Below are 21,776 nucleotides of genomic sequence, written 5' to 3' on the forward strand. Positions count from 1 at the left end.
CTGTGTGTCCTAAAGCAGTTGTTACATTTAAGCACTCTGTGTGTGGTTATATGAGCATCTGTGTGTATTTTTTTGCACACACACATGCTCAGTGTGTGATCAAGAAAGATAACCCAAAGTCTGCTGAAAATGTTAAACCCTAATCATAAGATCTTTTACTGAGCCTGCTCATGATTTTAGGTTAACTATTGGTCCATTGATTAGTGCTGATGCAAGTTTACACACAGAGGAAGAGAAAGAGGAAAGCAAGGATGACTGAGAGGAAGATAACAGCACATCCCAAATTTAAAGGATATAGCCGGTGATTTCTATATTTTTGTTATTGTCAACAAATCCCACGTGCAGAACCAACAATGAACTGATCCTACTTACGAGTATTGTGTGTACATCCAAAGCCTGATACACCCTATTCCTCTGTGCCGTAGACCTCCGTTGTTGTCCAAACAGTATTAAAACCATGTAAATGAGTCACACTGCTGCACCGGGTGACATGTTCCTTCTCCCCAAAGAGTTTGGTTACAGTAGTTTGTTCAGAAACAGCTCCAAAGACTAATAACAGCAATCATGTTTTCAGTCACTTTGTGCTACATTGCAGCCTAATATCACGGCAGTGAAATAGTCACGAAATTTAATCGATTTGTGTACATGGACACGAATTTCCATTTTTGTTTGTGACACTCAGCACGACTTTCAAAGAGGCTGTGAAGTGGTGCAGTTAAGATGACATCTTTATAAAGTGATAAATTTCAGTTTTCAGGTTGGGTGGATGGATAGATCCTTACTTGCAAAAAGTGGATTAAGTGGACTTTGCTGCAGGAGAACACAGTTCCCCTCCAACAATGTTTCAAGTGATTGTTTTAACCCAAACCATGATCTTTCCTTAACCCTAAGCAAGTGCTTTTGTGCCTAAACCTAACCAGCCCTTAGCCACAGCATTGTCACACCATAAAACAATTTTTTTAATAAAAACGTGGTGCAGGCATGGAAGATACTTCCAACTGAAATACATTAGTTTTAAAGTCATGCTAAATTTCATGAAAAAAAATGGAAAATTCATGTCCATGTGCACGAATTTATAGATTAAATTTCATGACTATTTCACAAACCGTGATACTGTGTTTTAGTCAAAGAGGTTGTGATATGTAGCACAACAAACCAGCAAAGCTGCAAAAGGAGCCATGTTCCTGCACATGCGCAGTGGCATCTGCTGTGCAAGGAACTGCTCTCTAGAGAATGAAAACGTGATTGCTGTTATTAGTCTTTGGATCCGTTTCTAAACAAAATAATGTGCCCAAAGTCTTTGTGGTGAAGGAACATGTCACTTAGTGCAGCAGTGTGGCTCACTGACATGATTTTAATAGTTTTTGGACAACAGAGGTCTACGGCACAGAGGAATAAGATATAGCCTATCAGACTTTGGATACACACACAATACTTGTAAGGATGAGTTAATTGTTGGTTTGGCTCTGCATGTGAGATTTGTTGACAGTAAGAAGCATATAGATAATATTCTTTAAAGTACTCTACACTCTCTGTTTCTCCAGAGCCTCACATTTGGAAAGAAAACATTGTAATGCAAATATAATTTAGCACAGCCTACTGATTCATTACTCATCAACAAATGGTTACAAAAACTTACATACAAATATTTCAACTCTGAAGCCAAAAATGAGGAGTTCACTAACTGATCTGCAGTGTTCCTCCACTCTCTGCAAGCTGTTCACACATGGGCACTGACATGCTACTGTAGTGGTATAGATTTCTCATTCACACGCACGCATGTACGCACACACACAGACACACACACACACACTCACACACGGGCACGCACGCTGCAGCTCTCCATGCAAAGACGCACCGGGCAGGGTGACACTCACATGTGGATCCACAGACGCTGGTGTGGCGCCTCCGTTTTGCTTGGAGAAGCAGAAAGAGGCGATATGAGGCAGGAGAAAAGGCAGGACGGCGAGGGAGGGATGCAGGGAGGGAGCTAGAGATGGATGGATGGATGGATGGATGGAGGGAGGCAGGGGTGGGGAGGGAAGGAAAATGCGGAGGGACGCAAGAGAGGTGGAGGAGAGGAGGGGGGCGCAATGAGAGGGCTGAGTGGTTCTAGTAAATATTTATATTGCATTATGATACGCGCAAGAGTGAAGGAGGGAGATGGGGTGAGGCAGAGAAAGGGGGAGATATAGAGCGTCCATCCCTTTATTAATTTTATTCCGGACCGCTAAGTTTAGCATTCAACACGTGTCGCCAGTGATGGAGAGAGGGAGGGAGGGGGGAGGAAGCGAGAGAGAGAGAGAGAGAGGTTGACGGTTGCTAGGTGACGGGGCGCATATACTGAATTTTAACAAAAGAACAGGGAAAGAGGGAGAAGGAGAGAGAGAGTGTGTGTGTGAGAGAGAGGAGAGGAGAGAGGGAGGGAGAGAGGTAAAGAGAGAGATCGGAGAAATTGAATACATGTAGAACATATATATATTTAGATATATATTTTCCTAGCGTGTGTGTCTGTGCGTGTGTGTGTGTGTGTGTGTGGTGGTGGTGGCGGCGGCGGCGGCGGCGGCAGCGGTGGGGGGGACACCCGCAAAACGGATACCTCAAAAAGGAAGGATGTGAAAAAGGATGGAGGGACGCAGGAAAAGAGGGGGGAAAGGCTGGTGAAAAACAGTAAGTACATTTATTTGAATGATATTTGCAGTGCGGAGGCATTTTTCCGCCGCTTCACCCCGCAACACACACACACACACAAACACACACACGCACACAGACTCGTAGTACTGCTTAGATTAATTGCAGCTCGGGCAGTGATAGGGTGCTACGCGTCATTGAGACAGGAATAGAGGGCTCGGGTGTCGGCATCTGTACAGCTGCCTGTGATGGAGAGATGGATGGCCGGGGATGGAGAAGGTGGAAACGGCCGGCGCACCGGGGCTTTGACCCCTCTGTCATTGCTGCGCCTGAAAACTCACAAGCCTCTTAGCCCCCCTAACGCATAGGTTCCTCACAGCAGCCGGGATACATATTCCAATCATACACACACACACAACACAGATTACCGGCAGTTCAATTAATCATAATGCTAGACTAAACCTTTAGGCTTTGTCTGCCAGGAATTTTCAATGCTATTAATAGCTAAAGAAAGAGTTTGGGCTCCGTTTAAGTCTTTAAACACCGGTACTGGCTGCAGTTTCCCCCTCACTCTGCTGCGGATGTATTAATTGAGGTGATCATATCTGTTGATGCTCATTTTCTCAGGCTGCGTGGTCAATGTTAGTGCGTGAGTGTGTGTTTGTGTATGATTGTGTGTGTGTGTGTGTGTGTGTGTGTGTGTGTGTGTGCGTGCGTGCGTGCGTGCGTGCGTGTGCTTGTCTGCTTGCTTGTATAGCCACCGCTATGCCCGCAAGATTGCCGATCAGTTTTTCCTCTTGATCTATTTATATCCCGATACGCTGAATATTTGGGCGTATGGCAGCACGCAGTTATCCCTCTGTTGCCACCGAGGAATCTTCCCCAACGGGCTGACTTGCCTCAAACACTCTCAGACAGCTGGAGCAGGCGGGTTTTTCTGTTGTTTTTTTTCCAGCTGGGTGAAGGAGTGTGTGAGAGAGATTGCACTTTGTTGGTAGATTTCTAAATTTGCGCCGCCTTTGGTGCCCAAATAACTTTTGTTTTGGCCTTGCAGTACTTTATTAGAGGAGAGGTGAATAACAGACACAAACATCAGCATCCCCGCTTGTTTTTCTTTTTAAGAAAAGGCCCTGGACCATAGAGACTACCAAGGCAGATGATCATGCTGTTGACCTGTAAAATGGAGAAGCACAGTGTTGCTTCCCTTGCAGATTTGCTGCAGTGATTGGGAGTAGCAAGATCAAATGTATTGGCCTGCATTGTGGGGCCACTGAATGCATTTATCCAGATGGAAATTGGAATTAATGTGTTGTTTGTTTTCCCATTTCTGTGGGGTGTTTCGTGTCTCACTCTTCTCTCAGCTGAATTCTCTAGCTGATATCCATTTCAATCAGCTCTTTCACCCACAGGTGATGTGCTCTCGTTCAGTTTATCATTTTTCCCTTGCAAGCCCTGTGAAATTTACACACAGGCGTACTGCAGCAGCCGACTGCATGCACTGCTGCCCGCAAAGTGTTGCCTTCAGTGTCAGTAGAGCCCCCCTTCTCTCCGCCGATCTGTCGTACAGTTGCCCAGAGAGAGATCTGTACTGTACCAGCTGTGAGAAGGGGGTAGACAGGAGGGGAGGGGAGGGAAGAGGAGAGGTGATGAGAGAGACAGAAGGTGTGGAGGGAGAGAGAGAGAGAGAGAGAGATGAGAGAAGGTGTGAGGAGGAGGAGGACGAGGTAGAGGAGAGAAGGCATGAGGGGAGAGCCAGGGTGAGAGATTGGAAAGGCAGCAGAACGAAGGGGAGAGTAAGGGGTGGGCTGAGAGGGCTGGTTGGAACTGAATATCAGAGGGGGACATGGTTGGAAGGCACAGGAGAAGAGATGAGAGGAATAGAGTCAACATTTGTGTGCTTGTTTTCTCTAACCCCCTTGCTCTTCATCAATTTCACCTTATTGATTCATTGACTTTTGCACAGAAAACCTTCAAGCTTAGCTCAATCCCCCCTTTGCTTGTCTCTCTTTTCTTCTGCCAATCCCCTTGTTTCTTCTTGCCTCAATCCTTTCCGTCTCCTCTCTCACCCCTGCAACCTGTGACTTCCTCCGCACAGTTTCCGCTTCCCTCTCGTTCTCCCGCCTCCCCTTTCATCATTTGTTTGATGCAACATTAGTGGATAGTTTCCTCAATTCTGCCGCCCACCCAAAATCCTCTCCCACCCTCGCCACACATTGCACCCAGTGTTCTTTTTAATACCACTAATTAAGGTAAAGCTTGTTAACATAGAACATCAATTAGTCTTTAACAAGATCAGAGGCTGGTGTTTTGGAGCGATTACAGTACTCCCCTCTCCCAGTGTTCTTCTCTGGACTCTTCTCTGGGTTGTATTGATGAAGGTGTTGCATATTCACTTTGGCCTGGAGCAGAATTTGATGCGTGTGGTGGCAGGAAGGCGGAGGGGTCATGTGAAGCGGAAGTGACGGAGGTTTTCAATTTTAAAAAAAAATTCTTGAATGCAGTATGCTGTTTTCATCTTGAAAAAAATCTTGGAAGGCTTCCTTAAAAATGACAAATAAATCTAACTCATTAACTACAAATCTATATTTTCAGTGATAACATCTCAGACTACAGTGCTCGTTAAATAAATACATAATTTCAGGAAAGAATGCCCTCCACTGAAATCAGCAGGGGACACAATTTATCAGATTCACTTTTCTCTACAGTCTAAATTGTGCTGGAGTTTAAATTGCACACTGTAGTTTTTATTTAATGCATGAACTGACTTTATTTTTGAGAGAAGCAGGTTTTTAAACATTAAATGACGGTAAACACCAATAAAGGCATAAACATAGAATTCAATTGTGCCTTAAAATTAAACTTTTATCAGCCAGTACAGTGCAATACACCTGAAACTGAAAATACAGATTAAAATACTGTACAAGTATTTATACTCTACTGCTAGTCCTTAATCATCAAGAAACCACATGTCAGTTCTCTAAAAGTATGAATTTAAAGGGTAAAGGTTGCTTGGGTGACAAAACCAGAAATGTTTCATTGCTGATGTTTATCAAGCTAGTGGCAGCTATCAGTGCTTGAGACTGAAACCAATGCGGAAATAGAACAAAATGCAAACCACTGATGGCCATTAGATGCTGGCTCCAAAAAATCCCTCAACTTCTCTCTAAAAACACTAAATAAATAATTTTTTTTTTCAATAATTCATTATGTTCTCAATCTCTAAATTTGGGCCCTCTAATAAGTGTGCTGGTGGTCATTTTGGAAATTATTGCTCCATTTGTAACATTTGAAGACTTATAGTAGCTTTGATGTCTGTGGTGTTGATTGACAGCTGTCAATGACAGTTCGCTCAGCTGCTGCTCTCCCTGGCTCCGGGACATGCACTGAGTCGGACTATTGTCGCAATATTTTGGTAGTTTAATGTTACTTGATTATGATACCTGCCCTTTAAGCACAATTTAGCTAAAATAGCTAATGTTAGCCCAAGTGTGCATTGCATTGATGTTCCCAGTACGCTAGTGTTCGCTTCGGTCTCAGGTAGTGGGGTATATTTCCACAATATGAAAGGCAACTCATTATTTGGAAGGTCCTGGCTCCAACTGGAAAAGATGGTGCCATAAGCAGCAACTCTGGGCTTCAAACCAGCTCCAGTGCAAACTAATGGGTGACCCACCTCGCTACGTCCAACTTCATATACAGTCTATGGTGTCAAGTGATTCAAACCTTTTGTAAACATCTGTTGTCTATTTAGGGAGCTCCAGATGTGTAATGTCATATAAGAGTTTTAAGTTCCAGTATTTACTGCATGTATTTGAATTTCAAGGTGAAACCATTAAATAATATTCAACTTAAAACAATTTTAATCAATTCTGATTTCAACAGTATCTGCTAGTCGACATTAGCAAAACAGCTTTCTTGCAAACATTAGTGACGGTACAGCAAATCACTGCTGATTGTGTTCTGTCAGGGCTGCCAAGCTATCAGTGGCAACTCATAAGACTTTACCTTTCACTAATTAGATGTAATAGGTAAGTATGATGTATTTGATTATGACAAGTTGAAGGAAAAACAAATATTATCTAATACCAAGATGGGAAACTGGGCATCATTTGTGTAGCTCTGTTCACAACAAGTTTTTATAGAGTAGTGTGTCTCTGAGAGGGAGGGAAGAGTTCTAACTGAGAGTTAGAAGTACAAGTGCTGCTTCGGGTATGATTAGAGTGCAGTTTTTCAGAGTGGACTATGGTACAGTATGGCAATAATCAATATTTAATCAAAATTAGGATGCTGTAGAAACTTTAATCACTTTAATACCGATGGAATTCTTTATCTGAGGGTTTCTTTGCTGTTAAGGTGGCAGCTGCTGTGGTTTGGCAACCCTGAAGTGCCGCCCCTGGCACACTTGCAGCTCAACTCTAGACCAAGAACAGCAACAACAGTAAATAGTCAAACACATGCTGTATATAGAATGACAGGAAATCATTTGATGCAGATGGTGCAGATGGAAACCGACAGACAGATGGACAGGCTGGCAGACAGACAGACAGACAGACACATTCATAAACAAAATCACACAGACAGGTACAAACGCACACAAGAATGAGAGAGAATTTAGTGTGCACTCCTTGCACGCAGTCACTATCAAACAGGTGCACACACACACACACACACACACACACACACACACGCATACGTACACAAACCTGTGCCAAAGCCCCGTGGCTTGTTTTGGGAATACAAGTCTGGAGGCAGCTAGCAGGCACACAGCTTCACATGGCTGCATGCAATACACAGTCACACACACTCTCAAAAAGTACATTCAGGCAGAGACCCATGGGTATGCAGTCAGAGACACACACACACACACACACACACACACACACACACACTGAGAGCATACCCAAAAATACACACACAAACGAAAAGCATACTTGCACACAAACACCAGCCACAGTTTTGGATGAGAGAGGACCCGAGACTTTGCCCATGGGATTCACACTTTTATATACACTCTTCTGTATATATATATCTGTGTGCACGCCACATAGACACACACACACACACACGCCAAAGAGGAAAGGAGGATGAAAAGAAAGAAAGATAGAGAAATGTGCAGGAATGTTTTGCGGCATGCAGCGTTTAGCAGCAGTGTGGTGCGGTCCTTCATGATGATGGATGGGGCAGGAAATGACAGCATAAGTGGTTATTAAAAAGAGGAAATGGGGGCATTTATAAAAACTATGTTAGCTTGTGTCTGCGGCCCATGTCGCATGTCACCCTGGGCTGCTGTGTCATGCCTCCTGATCTGTGAGACTTCCTGCACTGCATGTATGGGGCCAGCTTTGTTAAAACCCTGTGTCATTCTCTTCTCAAAGAACCAAGGAGCTGGCATTTATAGCAGGCTTTGTATTGAAGTGACTGTGCTGGATTTACTAGGTGTAGGTACAAGGGACAAAGTTGAAACAGTTTTATTGCCTTATCACTTCATGTAAAAATAGCTTTGCTCTATTTTCTTTCAAGTTTGAATGTGAAATTCCTTCATAAACAGGTGCCAACTATACAGCTGCTACAAATGCAAATATGTGTGTTTGCACCTGAATGGAATTTGCACAGCATGTTATCTACAGTACAACAAGAAGAGGAAGACAAGGAGGGATGAGAGAACGTCAGCACAGAGATGGAAGAAAGCCTCTGATGAAGATAGTTTGATGTTCCTGTGCTTGTTTTAATGTGCTTCATCTCTGTCATGTAAATAGCTCCAGCTTCTAAAACTGGCCTTTTGGTTTGAGACAGTCTTGCAGATCCTCTCTTGGTTTTTGACACTGAAAAGAATGAAATGTACAATATGCTTGGAATGCAGTTTGTCTGACTCAGGGTCAGGATTAATTTGTTCTCAATTCAGGTTGTGAGGTTTCATTATTCAAATTCAGAAATTCTTTTCACATCGAAGCCTTCTTTAGTCTATCTCTTGAAAGGTGATTAGGAGTGAATGCTCTCTTTTCAATTATGTAATAGCAATTTCAATCTAATTTTTCCGAATGAGCCGATAAATGACCCCAACCTTGGACTGGTGCTGATCGGGCTCATCAAGTTGATTGTTATGTGATCTGTTCAGTGTTAACTGTGGTATATTCTCTATCAAAGGCTGCAGCTTTGGGAAACAGAGACACTCATTCACACATTTTGCATGAAGCAGTGATGGGAAATAGCAAGAGGATCAATTGCTGGCACTGGATGCTCTATGTCATCTATACGTAAATAATAAATCTGCTGATTAACTGTTAAGATGCACTATTAGCAGAGAGGGAAGTTATTCCAACTTGAGAGTGTGAATGCATTAATCCAAGATGGTTATTCGCAAGAGAGGAATGGAAATTAAGTATAAATAAGCTATTTTTATTGTTACGTATTTGTAGCTGTTCGTTAACAAGTGAAACCAGATGAAAACAAACATTGTATCATTCATTTTTAATAACCCTTAGTGTTACTAGATTTTATTTAGATGCCACTGCCAGTGATGGTGGCATTCCAGGATTTTTGCCACGGGTTTGTTGACACTAAAGGTGGTTCTTTTTTCAGAGGTATGACGTATCATACGTGTCAGAAATTCTTGAATTACAACTAGGAGGCTGACGTGAATAGTTTTCCCCACTCGGCTAATTACAGTCCGTCAGATATGACATTAAACCAGCGTAAAGAGCTGTGGTCTTCTCAGACTCAATGCCTTTTCTGATGAGATACTGTTGCCTCATGTGTCAAAACATTAAAAAAGCTGGAGAAGACAGTGATTTCATATTTGCTGCTGTGGGACAAACGTCACAGGATTAGCGGGCGTCAACTGTAGATTTGGCTGTGTGAAGACAACACAGTAGGGTTCTGACATTCCCCTCACTAACCTCTCACCACCTCTTACTCTTGAGAATCATTTGAGGCTCCACAAAAAAACCTTCACTGGTCTTGATCCTCAAATTCATCTCCCCTGTTGGGCTTCTGTCTACATGGGAGTGCATTTCCTGAGCCAAACTGATCCCCCAACATTTATAGGACAGGCTGACAGAAGTGTTTCTAACACCTTTGGTTATGAGCGGGGGCAGAGCCAGATGTGCTGTGAATGCCCAACATTGTTATGCAGTGTTAGATTTTAAGCAGACTGAATCCGGCTTGACTTCAGCAACATGTGGCACCTGCTACTGAAAGAGACTAGCTTACAGTTTCACTCTTAGTTTGAGATGTGCTAAATGTTTGGGTGTGTATGCATAAGTGTGACAGAGTATCTGTACATGATCAACCATACATGTAAAGTGTATCCATGCATGTCCGCTTGTGTGATTGTGTGCGCACCTGCCTGTGCGTGACCTTGTACAAAGGCGCGATAGTTATCAGTGAAGGTTTCCCACACCAGTTTAATCTGTTTATCCGCAGAATAAGATTGTGAATCATTACTATGCAGAGCTAGGTTCTTTTTTCCTGCTGAGAGTCTTGAGCAGCTTCCTAGTTTGTAGTTGTTACAGAATGTTTCACCTTACAGGTCCTGAAGGGCTGCAGTGTCGGCTGCTTTTCATCTTGCTCTTTTAATTAGTGACTGATTTAGATCTGGCTAGGTGATCCCAGTGTCTGGCCAATCAATGAGGGAATTAATGGAAACGCTGGTGCAAGCAGAGTAGTGAAACACTACTACTGACTCGAGAGGGAAAGGTAAAATAATCCATTTAATGTTATTGTTTAAAAAAACAGAGTATTTGCTCCGTGCCATAACATGATTCCAGTAAATTTGGAATATTCCCAGGCTTATTTTGAGTGCCTCATTGAATCAGCTGAAAATCTTTCATCCAATTTGTTCCTGATTTTAATCTAAATGCTTGTTAAAAAAAACAAAACAAACAAACAAAAAAAAAAACAACAATCAACCACGCATTTCATTCATGAATGTACAGTACATTATGTAAATGTACTGCATGAATGCGTGTTTATTCTTAGATGATTGCTTTGCATTGATAGTGCTGTGATATTGAAGCTATTTTCCCCAAACACAAAGCCCTCAGAGTTTCTGGATGCCTGTAAAAGGTTGAGCTGGAAGAAATTATTCCTTTTAAAACAAACATAATAAGATAATCCCCCAGGTCGTGCGTTGTAAGGACATCTTGACAGAGGATTTGGAGAAATAAAGCAACTACAGAAATCAATTTATATGTACATTAAAGCCAGTAAATTATGTAGTATTATAGTCAAGGGAGCAGAGCAGAGGGGGCTGGCCAGAGAGCAGTGCTGCAGTCCTCTGCTCTCCGCTGTATTAGATGTCAGGTGTTGAGGTGGGGAAATGAAATATTCGTGTTCTTTGGCCTGCCTTAAAGGAAGCACTTATATTATACAAGCACTGGCAATAGGCATACAAACTATGTGGTCTCCTTACAAAACCATTTTTATTCATTCAAGTCGAGTTAGTACGGGCCAGTTACGCTTATTGAAATAATACCCTGCGCTCTGTCATGACAATCCCTGACGCAAGTTCCCTAGATACTGGCCTTTCCACATGAAAGCATATGACCTTACTGATATTTATGTCTGAAGTCTCATGAGAGTAGTAAACCATTTGTAACTGATGTTTTCTGTGTGTGTGTGTGTGTGTGTGTCTGTGTGTGTGTGTGTGTGTGTGTGAGAGAGAGAGAAAATAAAATAGAGGCAATATTGAAATTTTTGACTGAGCATCATTCATACGCAAATTAATGTTGTTTATGCAGTATAACTCAAAAAATATAGTGTGCGTGTGTGTGTGTGTGTGTGTGTGTATGTGTGCACGCATGTAGCTGTCAATGTCCTGAGGATTAAATGAATGACAGGGAGTTGAAAGATAACACACACACGCACACACACACACACACACACACACAAAGTGAATAATTCAAGATGCCCAGGCTGTAACGGCAAAGTAAAACCACTGACAGCCCTTTATTTTTATCACCCGATTTTCCTCTCAGGTTACATGAGTTCATTTTAGAACATTACTGCAATTACTAGACATGTGCGAGGTTATATTAAAGGAAAATTAAACACATTCTCCACTTAGGTAATTATACACCCCGTGCCGAATGTTATGAGTTAGAGAGATGAGACGTGGTAATGTCAAATATTTCAGTAATGATCATCCGTAATGGATGTGATTTCCAGTCACTGCTTTTCATTCAGAACGCTGCAAGTGTCTTGTGTGTCAGAAACCACAGCGGGTAGGACTAAGACATTTTCTTTTTTGTTAAAAAAAATTAGGTCAGAGAATTGTTAGTGCTACACTGTGACGGGGTCCAGGGTCAGCTTCATCTCATTTCCATCAATCCATAGAGGAAAGAAAAACAAGGAGTGTCCTACCATTCAAGTAATGAAATGTATCCCCAGAATGTACGGAAGTGAAGTCCAATTAATTGACACTGTCTCTTGGCAGAGGTGTTTAATCCGAATCCATAAAAAAAAAAAAATTTGAATTAAAAGCAAGATACTCTGAACCTCAGAGTGAGACGTGTCTTGTACGACCACATGGAAATTAAAGGGCCTTGAAATGTCAGAATAAAATGCCGTTTTGCTGTGAAGAAACATCAAAGTGAGATGTCAAGGTGACTGTTTCATTTTGCTCTTATAAAAGGTTGCAAAATATGAAAAGGACAAATGGAGACTACCAGCTAGAAGTGAGTGTTTGACATGCAAAACCAAGAGAGATTTCACTTCTCCTGTAACAGTACAGTTTATAAGAAAATAATATTCTTTTTACACCTTCTACAGCATTTATTTGCTAAACAGAATAATAGAAAGAATATGTGTTCGCTGGACAAAAAAACAATGCTCCTGATATTCTTATATTTGTGTGCCTGTGAGTGTGTTTCTGAATGTGTGTGTTTGCATGTGTACAATTTGTCTTAAACGTGTAAGCCACAGTTTATTTTCCATATTCTATCAGCTGGCCCCTCAAATTTAACTGTTCTACATAAAAAATGGTGTCACATTTATAAAAACGACCAGCTCTAATCTGGTTATCAGCCTGTGGCATGTGTAATTTACAAATATTGTGCGTTGTGCGTCCCTATGAGGACCTGGTGTCAGAATGGTTTGATAGATGACTCCATCGTTTGTCAGTTGAATGGCTTATGATAGCCACAGCTATCAAGACCACGGGGGGAGGCAGCAGAGGCAGTAGCAGCAATGCTTTACTACTGCTGTTTACAGCCATGCAGTAAAAACACACACAGCACTGTACGCCCTGCTGCTGCACGCTGCGCTACTCGCCGATCACTCTGCACACTATGCACAATGGGAACAAGAGCCGATTGCCTGCCTGGTGGCTCTTCTACTCGACAAGGATCAAAGAGGGAGAAAGAGAGAGAGATGGGGAGAGAGAGGAAGTGAGGGAGGGGAGGAAGTAGAGAGTGAAAGAAGTACAGGACAAAGACATGTGTGGAAGGAAAGAATGGGGGAGGGCTGGGGAAAAACAGGAGAGGAGTTGTGGGAGCAGAGAGAGAGAGGGAAGGAGAGTTAGTGAAAGTGAGATGCTGCAGAGTGAGGCGATAGAGTAACTGAGTAAAAGAAAGGATGAATGAAAGAGTGAAACACACCAAATCAAGTGCCCGAGTGAGACAGACTGAGTGAGGGAGTGTGTCTGCAAACCTGCTCATGACCATGTATATGTGTGTGTGTGTGTGAGTGTGTAAAGTGAGAGTGTGTGAGAGAATGGATGAGTGGGTGAACAAGTGCAGCAGGACAGAGAGAGAGGGAGAAAGAGAGAGAGAGAGAGGGAGAGAGGATCTGTTCCGTCAGAGAGGACACACTCCACTGGCTGTGATTGAAGTATGGGCCAATTAACACGAGGAGCATTGAGCTCCAGCTGCACTCTTCTCTTCATTCCTCTGCTCCCCCACACTGCCATATTACCCTGCACGACACACACACACAGCCATACACACACACACACTGATACGCTCACATATATGCACACTATGGGTACCACACTGTGCTGGCACTTTATCTTATCTTTTACTATGGTACAGCTATGGACCCAGGGAAATTATAGAAGCTACATACAGCAGTTTTCTCAAGCACACTGCGGTCTTAAATGTGGACGAATGAAACAAGCAAAAATAGTCTTCATCTTCAGGGGGAGGGTTTCTTATTCTAGGCACTTACAGTGACTCACAGAGACGGTGCAATTTCTTCTAATGGTGTACAGTAGATGTAGACTATATACCAGCCTGCATATATTTCAAATGTTTTGTATTGGCTGTGGAGAGCTGCCTGGGCTGATTCAGTGCAGCCCGTGCCATAGGAAGCAGGGAGCAGGTCCATTACTCTGCATGACAGAATGGAATGAAGCAGCAGAGCCCCGATGTGGGCTAAACACAACGCTGAACACTGCACTTCTACAACTCCACACTCCAGACTCCACAGACTCCTTCCCTATTCACATTTCCCCCAGCAGATCCGATGCAGTGCGAGGTCTGGCACACTGCCTCCATTGGAGTTCAGTGGGGAAAAAGGGGCTCAGAGAGGTGTGGATGCCAGCACTGACTTCTACCCAAGCGGCTCCCTCCTCTCTCGCGACTCACTCTTCCAGAGTCACCGCAGGCACTCGCTGCAGCTGTAAGGAGAGGATCTGAAACTCTAAAACATTGTGATTGTTCCCCCTAACATCACACTGACACTGAAAATCAATTTTTTATTTTGTGTTTAGAGGCTATACAAGTTTTTAGGCTCTTTGGTGGTTGGAGAAATAATACACTCCTTTGCCGCTTTCCTCTATAGGAAGATATACCTTCAGAGTAGTTGATTTGCCTTCAGCTACACAAAACTGCAAAACTGTTTTGATATTCTTTCAAACTAACGAAGGACTGAGTAGTCATTACTTCCTTTAGATAATCAGCTGGAATCACAGTGAATGCATTATGCAATGTAAATGAAATGTTTAAACAGAGATATGATAAGATGTGTTTTGATTGTGAAGCATTGGCTGGCAATTTTGGAAGAGAAAGAGGAGACTGGCTTGCCTGTGTGAATGTTTTCTCTCTCATCTTCTTGATAAGCTGTCTGTCAGCCTCAGAATATTCCCGCTCTTAAGTGCTCGGTAAATATTCCTGAAGGTGTTTTTAGTTTGCCTCTAACAGTCTCTGGCATGTTTGCAGGCTGCTGTGGTGCTGTAAATGTCACTTTGTTTAAAAAGACAAACTAAACAGGCTCAGCAGAAAAAATAATTATACTGTAGATACAGTAAGCTGCTTATTACAGTGATTGACAAATTGAGAGATTACCACCATACAATAGAAATACTTTAGTTTAAGCGCTGATATAATGATTTAGACAAGATGCATGAACCATGATAGACTGAAAGTTTTCAACATCTGAAAACATCACCAAAAGAAAGAACTGCTACAAAATTTGAAAGGTTTTCAGTTTCATGTTTTTTTCTTTTGTAGTCAGTACTGTCAAATTTAAGAAGATAATACATTATAATATTCATTGTACTGGTGGTGACACAGCTCAAAACACAATCTTGATGTGTCACAAATAATTAAAGTTATCACCATTTCCAAATATTACAAACTCCTGCAATGCTGAGATCCTGGTAAAACTCTTAATACTAATACATAATGTTTATAAAAAAATTACTTTTCCCATCTCAATAACTAGCTGATCCCTTACCTTGAATCCTGCTCAAGGAAAACACTTTTTAACTAACTCATCGCAATTTAAACAGTCCCTATAGGTTGTAGGCAGTCCCTTGCCAAATATATACGCAGTATCATACTCTATTGAATTAGAAGAAGCTCCAAAGACTGGAGACGATCGTTTTAAAAGCTAGAAGGGAAAAAATATACTAAAATGCGAACATTTGCATTTTAACAAAAGATTCATTTACGGTAGCAAATCAAATGAAACAGTAATCTCTCATTCTTTCTCTCCCACTCTCCCTGTCCTTCTCTGTCTGTGTGTATGTGTGTGTTTCAGTGTGTGTGTGTGTGTGTTCACAGTAAGCCCCCTCACTGCACGCTTTTTATGATTCAGTTTGCAGAAATTCCCAGATTGGAACACATAATGAACTATAAATTAAGATATATTTAAATGAGGATTTTGATTATAATTTATTTGTACTTTGCTTTATTACAGCGTGCTTCAGTGAGATGTTGCTGTTCGATAACAGGCAGAGTATGCTCTGCAGGGAAGTGGATACTGTATACAGTAATACACTGTGTTCACACTTCCAACAAGGCTTGCCGTGGTGGAATGGCACACGCTGGTTTAGCAGTGCAACGTAAACACCTCATGAGAGTGAAATACAGTGACAGGCCTAACAGTTAATGGCTCAGATCTCAGTACGGTAGAATACATCTCCACCAAATGATATGATGTACCGTATTCCTGCCGCCTCTTCTCTGGCTCTCATTTTCTATCTCTGTCTCACTGTCTTTCCCATTCTTTCCTGCCACATCTTCCTCGCCTTAAAGAACACAAAAAAACAACAAAGCCCTGTTTTTCTCCTTCTCCCCTTCATTATTACATTCTCCTTTTCTCTCTCTCCTACTAACAGGTCTGTCTCTCCCTATCTCTCCACACCTCCATCTCTTTTTCTTACCCCCATTTATTGGCCTCCCTCATTTGCCCTCTCATTCCACTGCTCTCTTTTTCTACCTCTCTTTCTATCTAACCCCCCCCCACCACCACACACATATGCATGCACACATACCCACAGCCCTGTCACTCAAAACTGGACGTTTGGCAGTGTATTTGTTTAGGCCAAACACGTATACACATCCCACTAATCAATATTTTTTTTTCCTGCTACTCTCCTCACATATTTTATGCCACCTCCCAACATCCCACCTCACTTCGTCCTCTCCTTATCCCCTTGTCTCCCTTCTTAGCTCCCTTTCTCCACTCACTTTTTCCTCTACTACCCCCTCCTCTTTTCCTTGCTGCTTTCTTTTCTATCCAAAAGACTGATCAGGGTCAAAGAATCGACAGACTGTGACAAAGCGAGAAGAGTCGGATGAAGACAGAGTGAAAAACATAGAGAGGAGGAAAGGGGAAATAGAGGCACAGAGAGGGAGAGTGACTTTAGAGGGAATATTATGTCAGCGGGCCCCTGTTAATCAATGCAGTTGTGTTTGGTACCTGAAGCCATGGAAATAGGGAGACGAGATGGGGAATATGAAAAGACGGAGCACGAGAGAGAAGGGAGAAAGTGAGAAGGAAATGGAGAAAGGGAGGGAGGGCAGTTGGCACCAGAAGTAAATTGAAAATGATGTGCTGTGTTTTTGTATGTGTGTGTGTATGTGTTTGTGTGTGTGGCTCACATATTAACCCTGCTATCTCCCAGGTAGTCATTATCTTTCTGTGTGGTTGTTTGTGTGAGTATGTGCGTAATGCATTAACCCTCATATCTCTATCATTAAGCTGCTCTACAGGCATAGTGTATCCATGCATTTATCTTGTGTGTGTGTGTGTACATTCGAACACTTGCATGCATATGTCTGTGTGTGGATGCAACTGTGTGAGGGCGAGCATGTTTACAGTGATCTTAATTGTTGTTATCATTCATGCAGCACAGTAACCACCTCCGCCCCCATCTTTGTCTCTGTCTGCTATTAACTCCCTCTCTCTCTCTTTTCTCTCTCTTTCTCTCTCACCCTCCTTCCCTCTAACGGCCACTTTCTATTTTCCCTCTTTCTCATATTGTTCCTTCTCAGCCTGCAGCCTAAATAGCACCCATTTCATCTTCTCTCTGTCTTGCTTTCTTTTCCTTCCCTCTATTGTTTTCCCCCCTCTGCATTCCATATTCCTCATCCAGTATTTTCTCCAGCCAAAGCTAACTTTTATTACCCCATGATTGGATTCAAAATTCATTACTCTGTCTTGCCTGTATGCAATCTCTGATCAGTTTCTGTCTCTCTCTCTTTCTCGCTCTCACTTTCTCTGTCTACACCTCCCTCTCTCTGTGTTTTACTTTCTACCTCCTTCTTCTGTTCTCCTTCTTTTACTCTCTTGATTTGATTTGATGTCCTCTGTACTGGACGTTTTAAGGGGAAAAACACTTGAGTCTAACTTAATCTCTTCTTCTCTTGCTTCTTCTTCACCTTCTTCTTCTTCTCCTTGCTGTCTCTCTTTCTTTCAGGCACCCTCTCTTAGTGCGATATATATCTGCCTCCCCCCCCTCGGCAGGTTGCCATGGTCGCCATACCTACTCTCTCTCTCCTATTGGTCCTGGCAGAGTGGGCAGGTCTGGTGGACGCTTCCCCCCACCTCCTGCTCCGGCCCAGCCCGCGAGAGCGTGATGCAGGGGCCATGATGAACTTCAACATCGCTGTGATCCACGCCGGTGCTACGGTGCAGGCAGAGGCGGCGGTGGCGGGGCCCGGGGGAAGGGTGCTCTACCCTGGCTTTGGCCGGGTATACGGCTCCCTGGGGGAGAGCGTGGTCACCCAGTGGGGCTCTGCTAACGTCATCTGGCTACAGGTTGGACACTGTCTCCTCTACCTACAGCTCATTCAGCCTTACTTGAAGGAAGGGAATAACAATGGCCATTGGCCATCCATTATTCATGCTCACTCTCATTATTTGAGCTGAATGGGCAGCACACTGCTGCAGTTGTGTGTGCCCTGCTGAATGAGCGGGCATCTGGCTCTGCTCTTTGACCAAAGCTCGTATTGTTAGCCGGATATGTCATGCATGGCACAGACACCTTCCATATGAATAACACAAAGTCAAGACACACTGCCCTAGTTGGTCAACTCTATTTCAATCAGGAGAGACAAGTGAATGAAGCAAAAAGAATATGTTTATTATACAGATGATACTGATGATTAAGTATTGTCAAGTCTTTGGCACTTAGACTTTACAGGGAAATTTTGAATCAAGGGACATCAGTCCTGAGCAGCAGCAAGATAAATCCCCCCCATGGAGTCATGGCTGATGACTTCTACTGATAAGGCTGATGAGGTTGATGAAGTGATGCACTGATGAGTCTGTGAAGACTGGGCAGTGATGGGGAGGTGGTAGTGGGACACTCAAAACGGCACTCTGAAAGCACTAAGGCAGAGAGGGAGAAAACATATTTAAAAAGACAGCCGCGATGTGATAGGCTGACAATAAAGGTGTGTCACAGTGCTATTGGTCAGAAGTGACCAGCTGATGTGAACAGCTGAAGTCTTAATTGACACACAGGGGAATGACAGCAAGGAAATTATGAGTGAGCATGCGTGAGGGATGGGAATGACAGATGGTTTGAGAGATAAAACTACAGACCCCAGCATGCAAATATAGTCTTCCTGACTGAACTTAAGCTAAGCTTCATTTGTCTCTCTGTCTTTATCCCTCTCTCTGTTGCTCTCTCTTAATTCATTCCTCCCTTCATCTTCCAGGTGAATGACAGTAGTCCTAAAACGGTGCTGTCCCAGCTGTGTGAGCTGCTGGCGGCACGGCCCCTGCAAGGTCTGGTTTATGAAGAGGAGAGGCCCCCGCGCACAGCCTGGGGTCCTTTGGCCCCCATGCTGGAGTTTGTCTCTGCGCAAACAGGACTGCCCATAGTGGCTGTAGGAGGGGGAGCGGGGCTGGGGAGGATGCCACAGGTAGGAGGAGGGAGGTTGGGGTTGGGGTGGGAGAATGAAGAGGAAATGTTTGAAGCTTGTGTGTGTGTGTGTGTGTGTAAGTGTGAGACAGAGAGAAAGAGAGAGAGAGAATCAGAGAGATACAAGAGGGCAGATGTCCCAGACGTGTGATTGTGTAGCTCAAAATGTGAGGATTGGCGAGTGGCACAATGTTAATTAGGTGTGTGCTGTATACAGAAGCAGTATGGATTGACAGCACTATGGATGGAGTATAAAAGGAGAGAGCTGCTTATATTGCCATAACAACTTACAAAGTCACAATGTCACGCATCCTCTTGGCGAAGAAAAGGTTTGGGGAAGTGCCGGTGGGACGGAGGGGAAGTTGAAGGTCAGGGTCGCTGATCTGCTGAAACTCTGCAGTGTTTGATCTGTAAATGGCACCAACTGGGGCTGTGCCTGTGATGTTCCTGGGAGGGAGGCAATGAGCAGACATGAATGTGTGTATGAGTGAATAAGAGTGTGTGTGTGTGTATGTGTGTGTGTGTGTACTATATATTTGTATGAGTTTATGCGAGTGTGTGTATATCAGAGAAACTAGTGTCACATGCTTTTTACCACCAAACAGGGGAAAAAAGAAACAAAAAGCATCACATTTGTGCTTACAAATACACGTTTTAACCATTTACTCTTGAGGAATTAAATTGTAGCACTTTGATGAACTTCCTTTGAAGATGTACCCTTGCCTAGTGCTCATTCCCCTCTCATCCCCTGAACAGACTTTTTAGAAACACTCCCTCCTGGACGTCATAGGAGAATTCGTGCTGTTTTAGCCCTGCAGCTGCACAAGTGCTGTTGTTCCACAAAAACTTCAAGCCCCATGATGACTCGATGTTGTGCAAAAAGATTGAGCAGTCCAGAAAGTTGTAGTTCTTTGTAGTGAAAAGTCTGTCTGTTAGTCACTGTATTGTAGCTGCATTTTAGACACAGTGCAACTATAAACGATTCATTCCACAGTGAGATTTTTAACCAAATCTGCTGCTCTCTTCCCCAAATCAGGAATCAGGTTCCATCTTTCTCCAGTTCAGCTCCTCTACTGCCCTCCAATTAGAGGTCATCTTTGAGGTGCTGGAGGAGTACGATTGGACAGCCTTTTCTGTGGTGTCCACGCGTCACCATGGCTACCAAGATTTTCTATCGGTGGTGGAGGGGCTGACGGACGGCTCGTTCATCGGCTGGGAGAAGAAGAGTGTGGTGATCCTGAACGTGACTGACGACCCTGGGGGGTCACGCACGCGCAGGCTGCTGAAGGAGAACGAGGCGCAGGTGAGACAGGGGGGAGGGAGGGGGAAAAGGGGGGAGGAAAGGGGAGGAAGTGCTGCAAGTAACATTGGGGGCCCCCTTTCTGACAGGTGGCTTCCCAGCTTTTTCCTTCCTTCTTCGTCTCTCCCTCTGTCCCTCCACATCTCTCTCTCCCCTCTCTCCTCTATCCCTCTGTTCTTCTCTTCCCCTCTCATCTGCCAAAGGCATAAAGAGTTCAACGGTGCAACAAAAACCACGAGTCAGGTTGATTTACTGGCTGGTTGTCATGTGGCATTGTACAAAGAGTTATGGAGTTCAAATGCTTAAGAGGTTAACCACTTAACATACAGTTTCCATTCATTTCTCTTTAAGTAGCTTTAAGTTTGGAAAACCATCCTATTCCACACTGTCTGAGAGTAGCATATACAGTAATATATTCTGTATCTGCTTGTATGATGCTTACATTGAGTGAAATAATGGCCGTACCATTTCAACAAATGGAAACATTCTAGTTGTCTTGTGCATTATTTGATATACTCTTCTCCATAATTCAGCTTGACATTTTTAATAAAGTTTTGTGGGTTTGAAAAATGTTTGGCTACACAGGGAGAGTGTATAATGAGTGACCCACCTGCTCGTTAAAGGAGATTAACATGGCCTGTAAAATCTCACCTCCAGAGCTGTAATCCTGGGATAAAATGCTTTTCTGCCTGTACATCACCGTATACAATTCATGACACCATAGTTATTTTCCTCTCATTATCCACTCACTCTTTATCTTTATTTAACTTTAAAATAACCTATTTTTTGTCACCGTTTTCACACATCTATACAGATTTGTTCCAACAATCTTTTCTATGGCGTTTAAATTCGCAGAGATTCATTACAGTCCTCCTCCACACAAAAATGTCTTTTACTTATTTATTGTTGCTTCAGTTGGATGTTTGAGCTTCACTGTGCAGAATGATGTATGTGCAGAGTTTGACACTAGAAGGCTGTTTTCACATTCATCTGCTGAAAGTGGAAAGTTTCTCTGTGCTCTCCTTCCTTCTAAGGCGTGCAGCTACAAACAAGATTTGTGACACAACTAGTTTGGAGCCAGTCGTGGTCCAATATGCAGCTTACTCAAGCGTGATGTGTAAACTTCATCCTGCATCCAGTGGTTAAAATTTTGAAATGCAGAATATTAGCATATTCATAGATTCTGGATTTTTGAGGGAGGGAGAAGGAGTAGATGTCATTGTAAGAATTTTTAACAGAGTTTTTATTTGT

At 43.1% G+C, this 21,776-nt stretch overlaps 1 protein-coding gene across 1 annotated transcript in view; it reads left to right on the forward strand.

Moving 5' to 3' along the window:
• Positions 1–2,317: 2,317 nt before the first annotated feature.
• LOC122987848 (glutamate receptor ionotropic, NMDA 2D) overlaps positions 2,318–21,776 on the forward strand; it is a 51,239-nt gene continuing 31,780 nt past the window's right edge. The window contains exons 1-4 of the mRNA XM_044359880.1: positions 2,318–2,670; positions 17,774–18,114; positions 19,020–19,226; positions 20,262–20,528. Of these exons, the coding sequence (XP_044215815.1) occupies positions 17,827–18,114; positions 19,020–19,226; positions 20,262–20,528 (762 nt within the window). The 5' untranslated portion in view covers positions 2,318–2,670; positions 17,774–17,826. The remainder of the gene's footprint in view (positions 2,671–17,773; positions 18,115–19,019; positions 19,227–20,261; positions 20,529–21,776) is intronic.

This window comes from Thunnus albacares, chromosome 8 (assembly GCF_914725855.1).
Source record: "Thunnus albacares chromosome 8, fThuAlb1.1, whole genome shotgun sequence".
NCBI classification, from domain to species: domain Eukaryota; kingdom Metazoa; phylum Chordata; class Actinopteri; order Scombriformes; family Scombridae; genus Thunnus; species Thunnus albacares.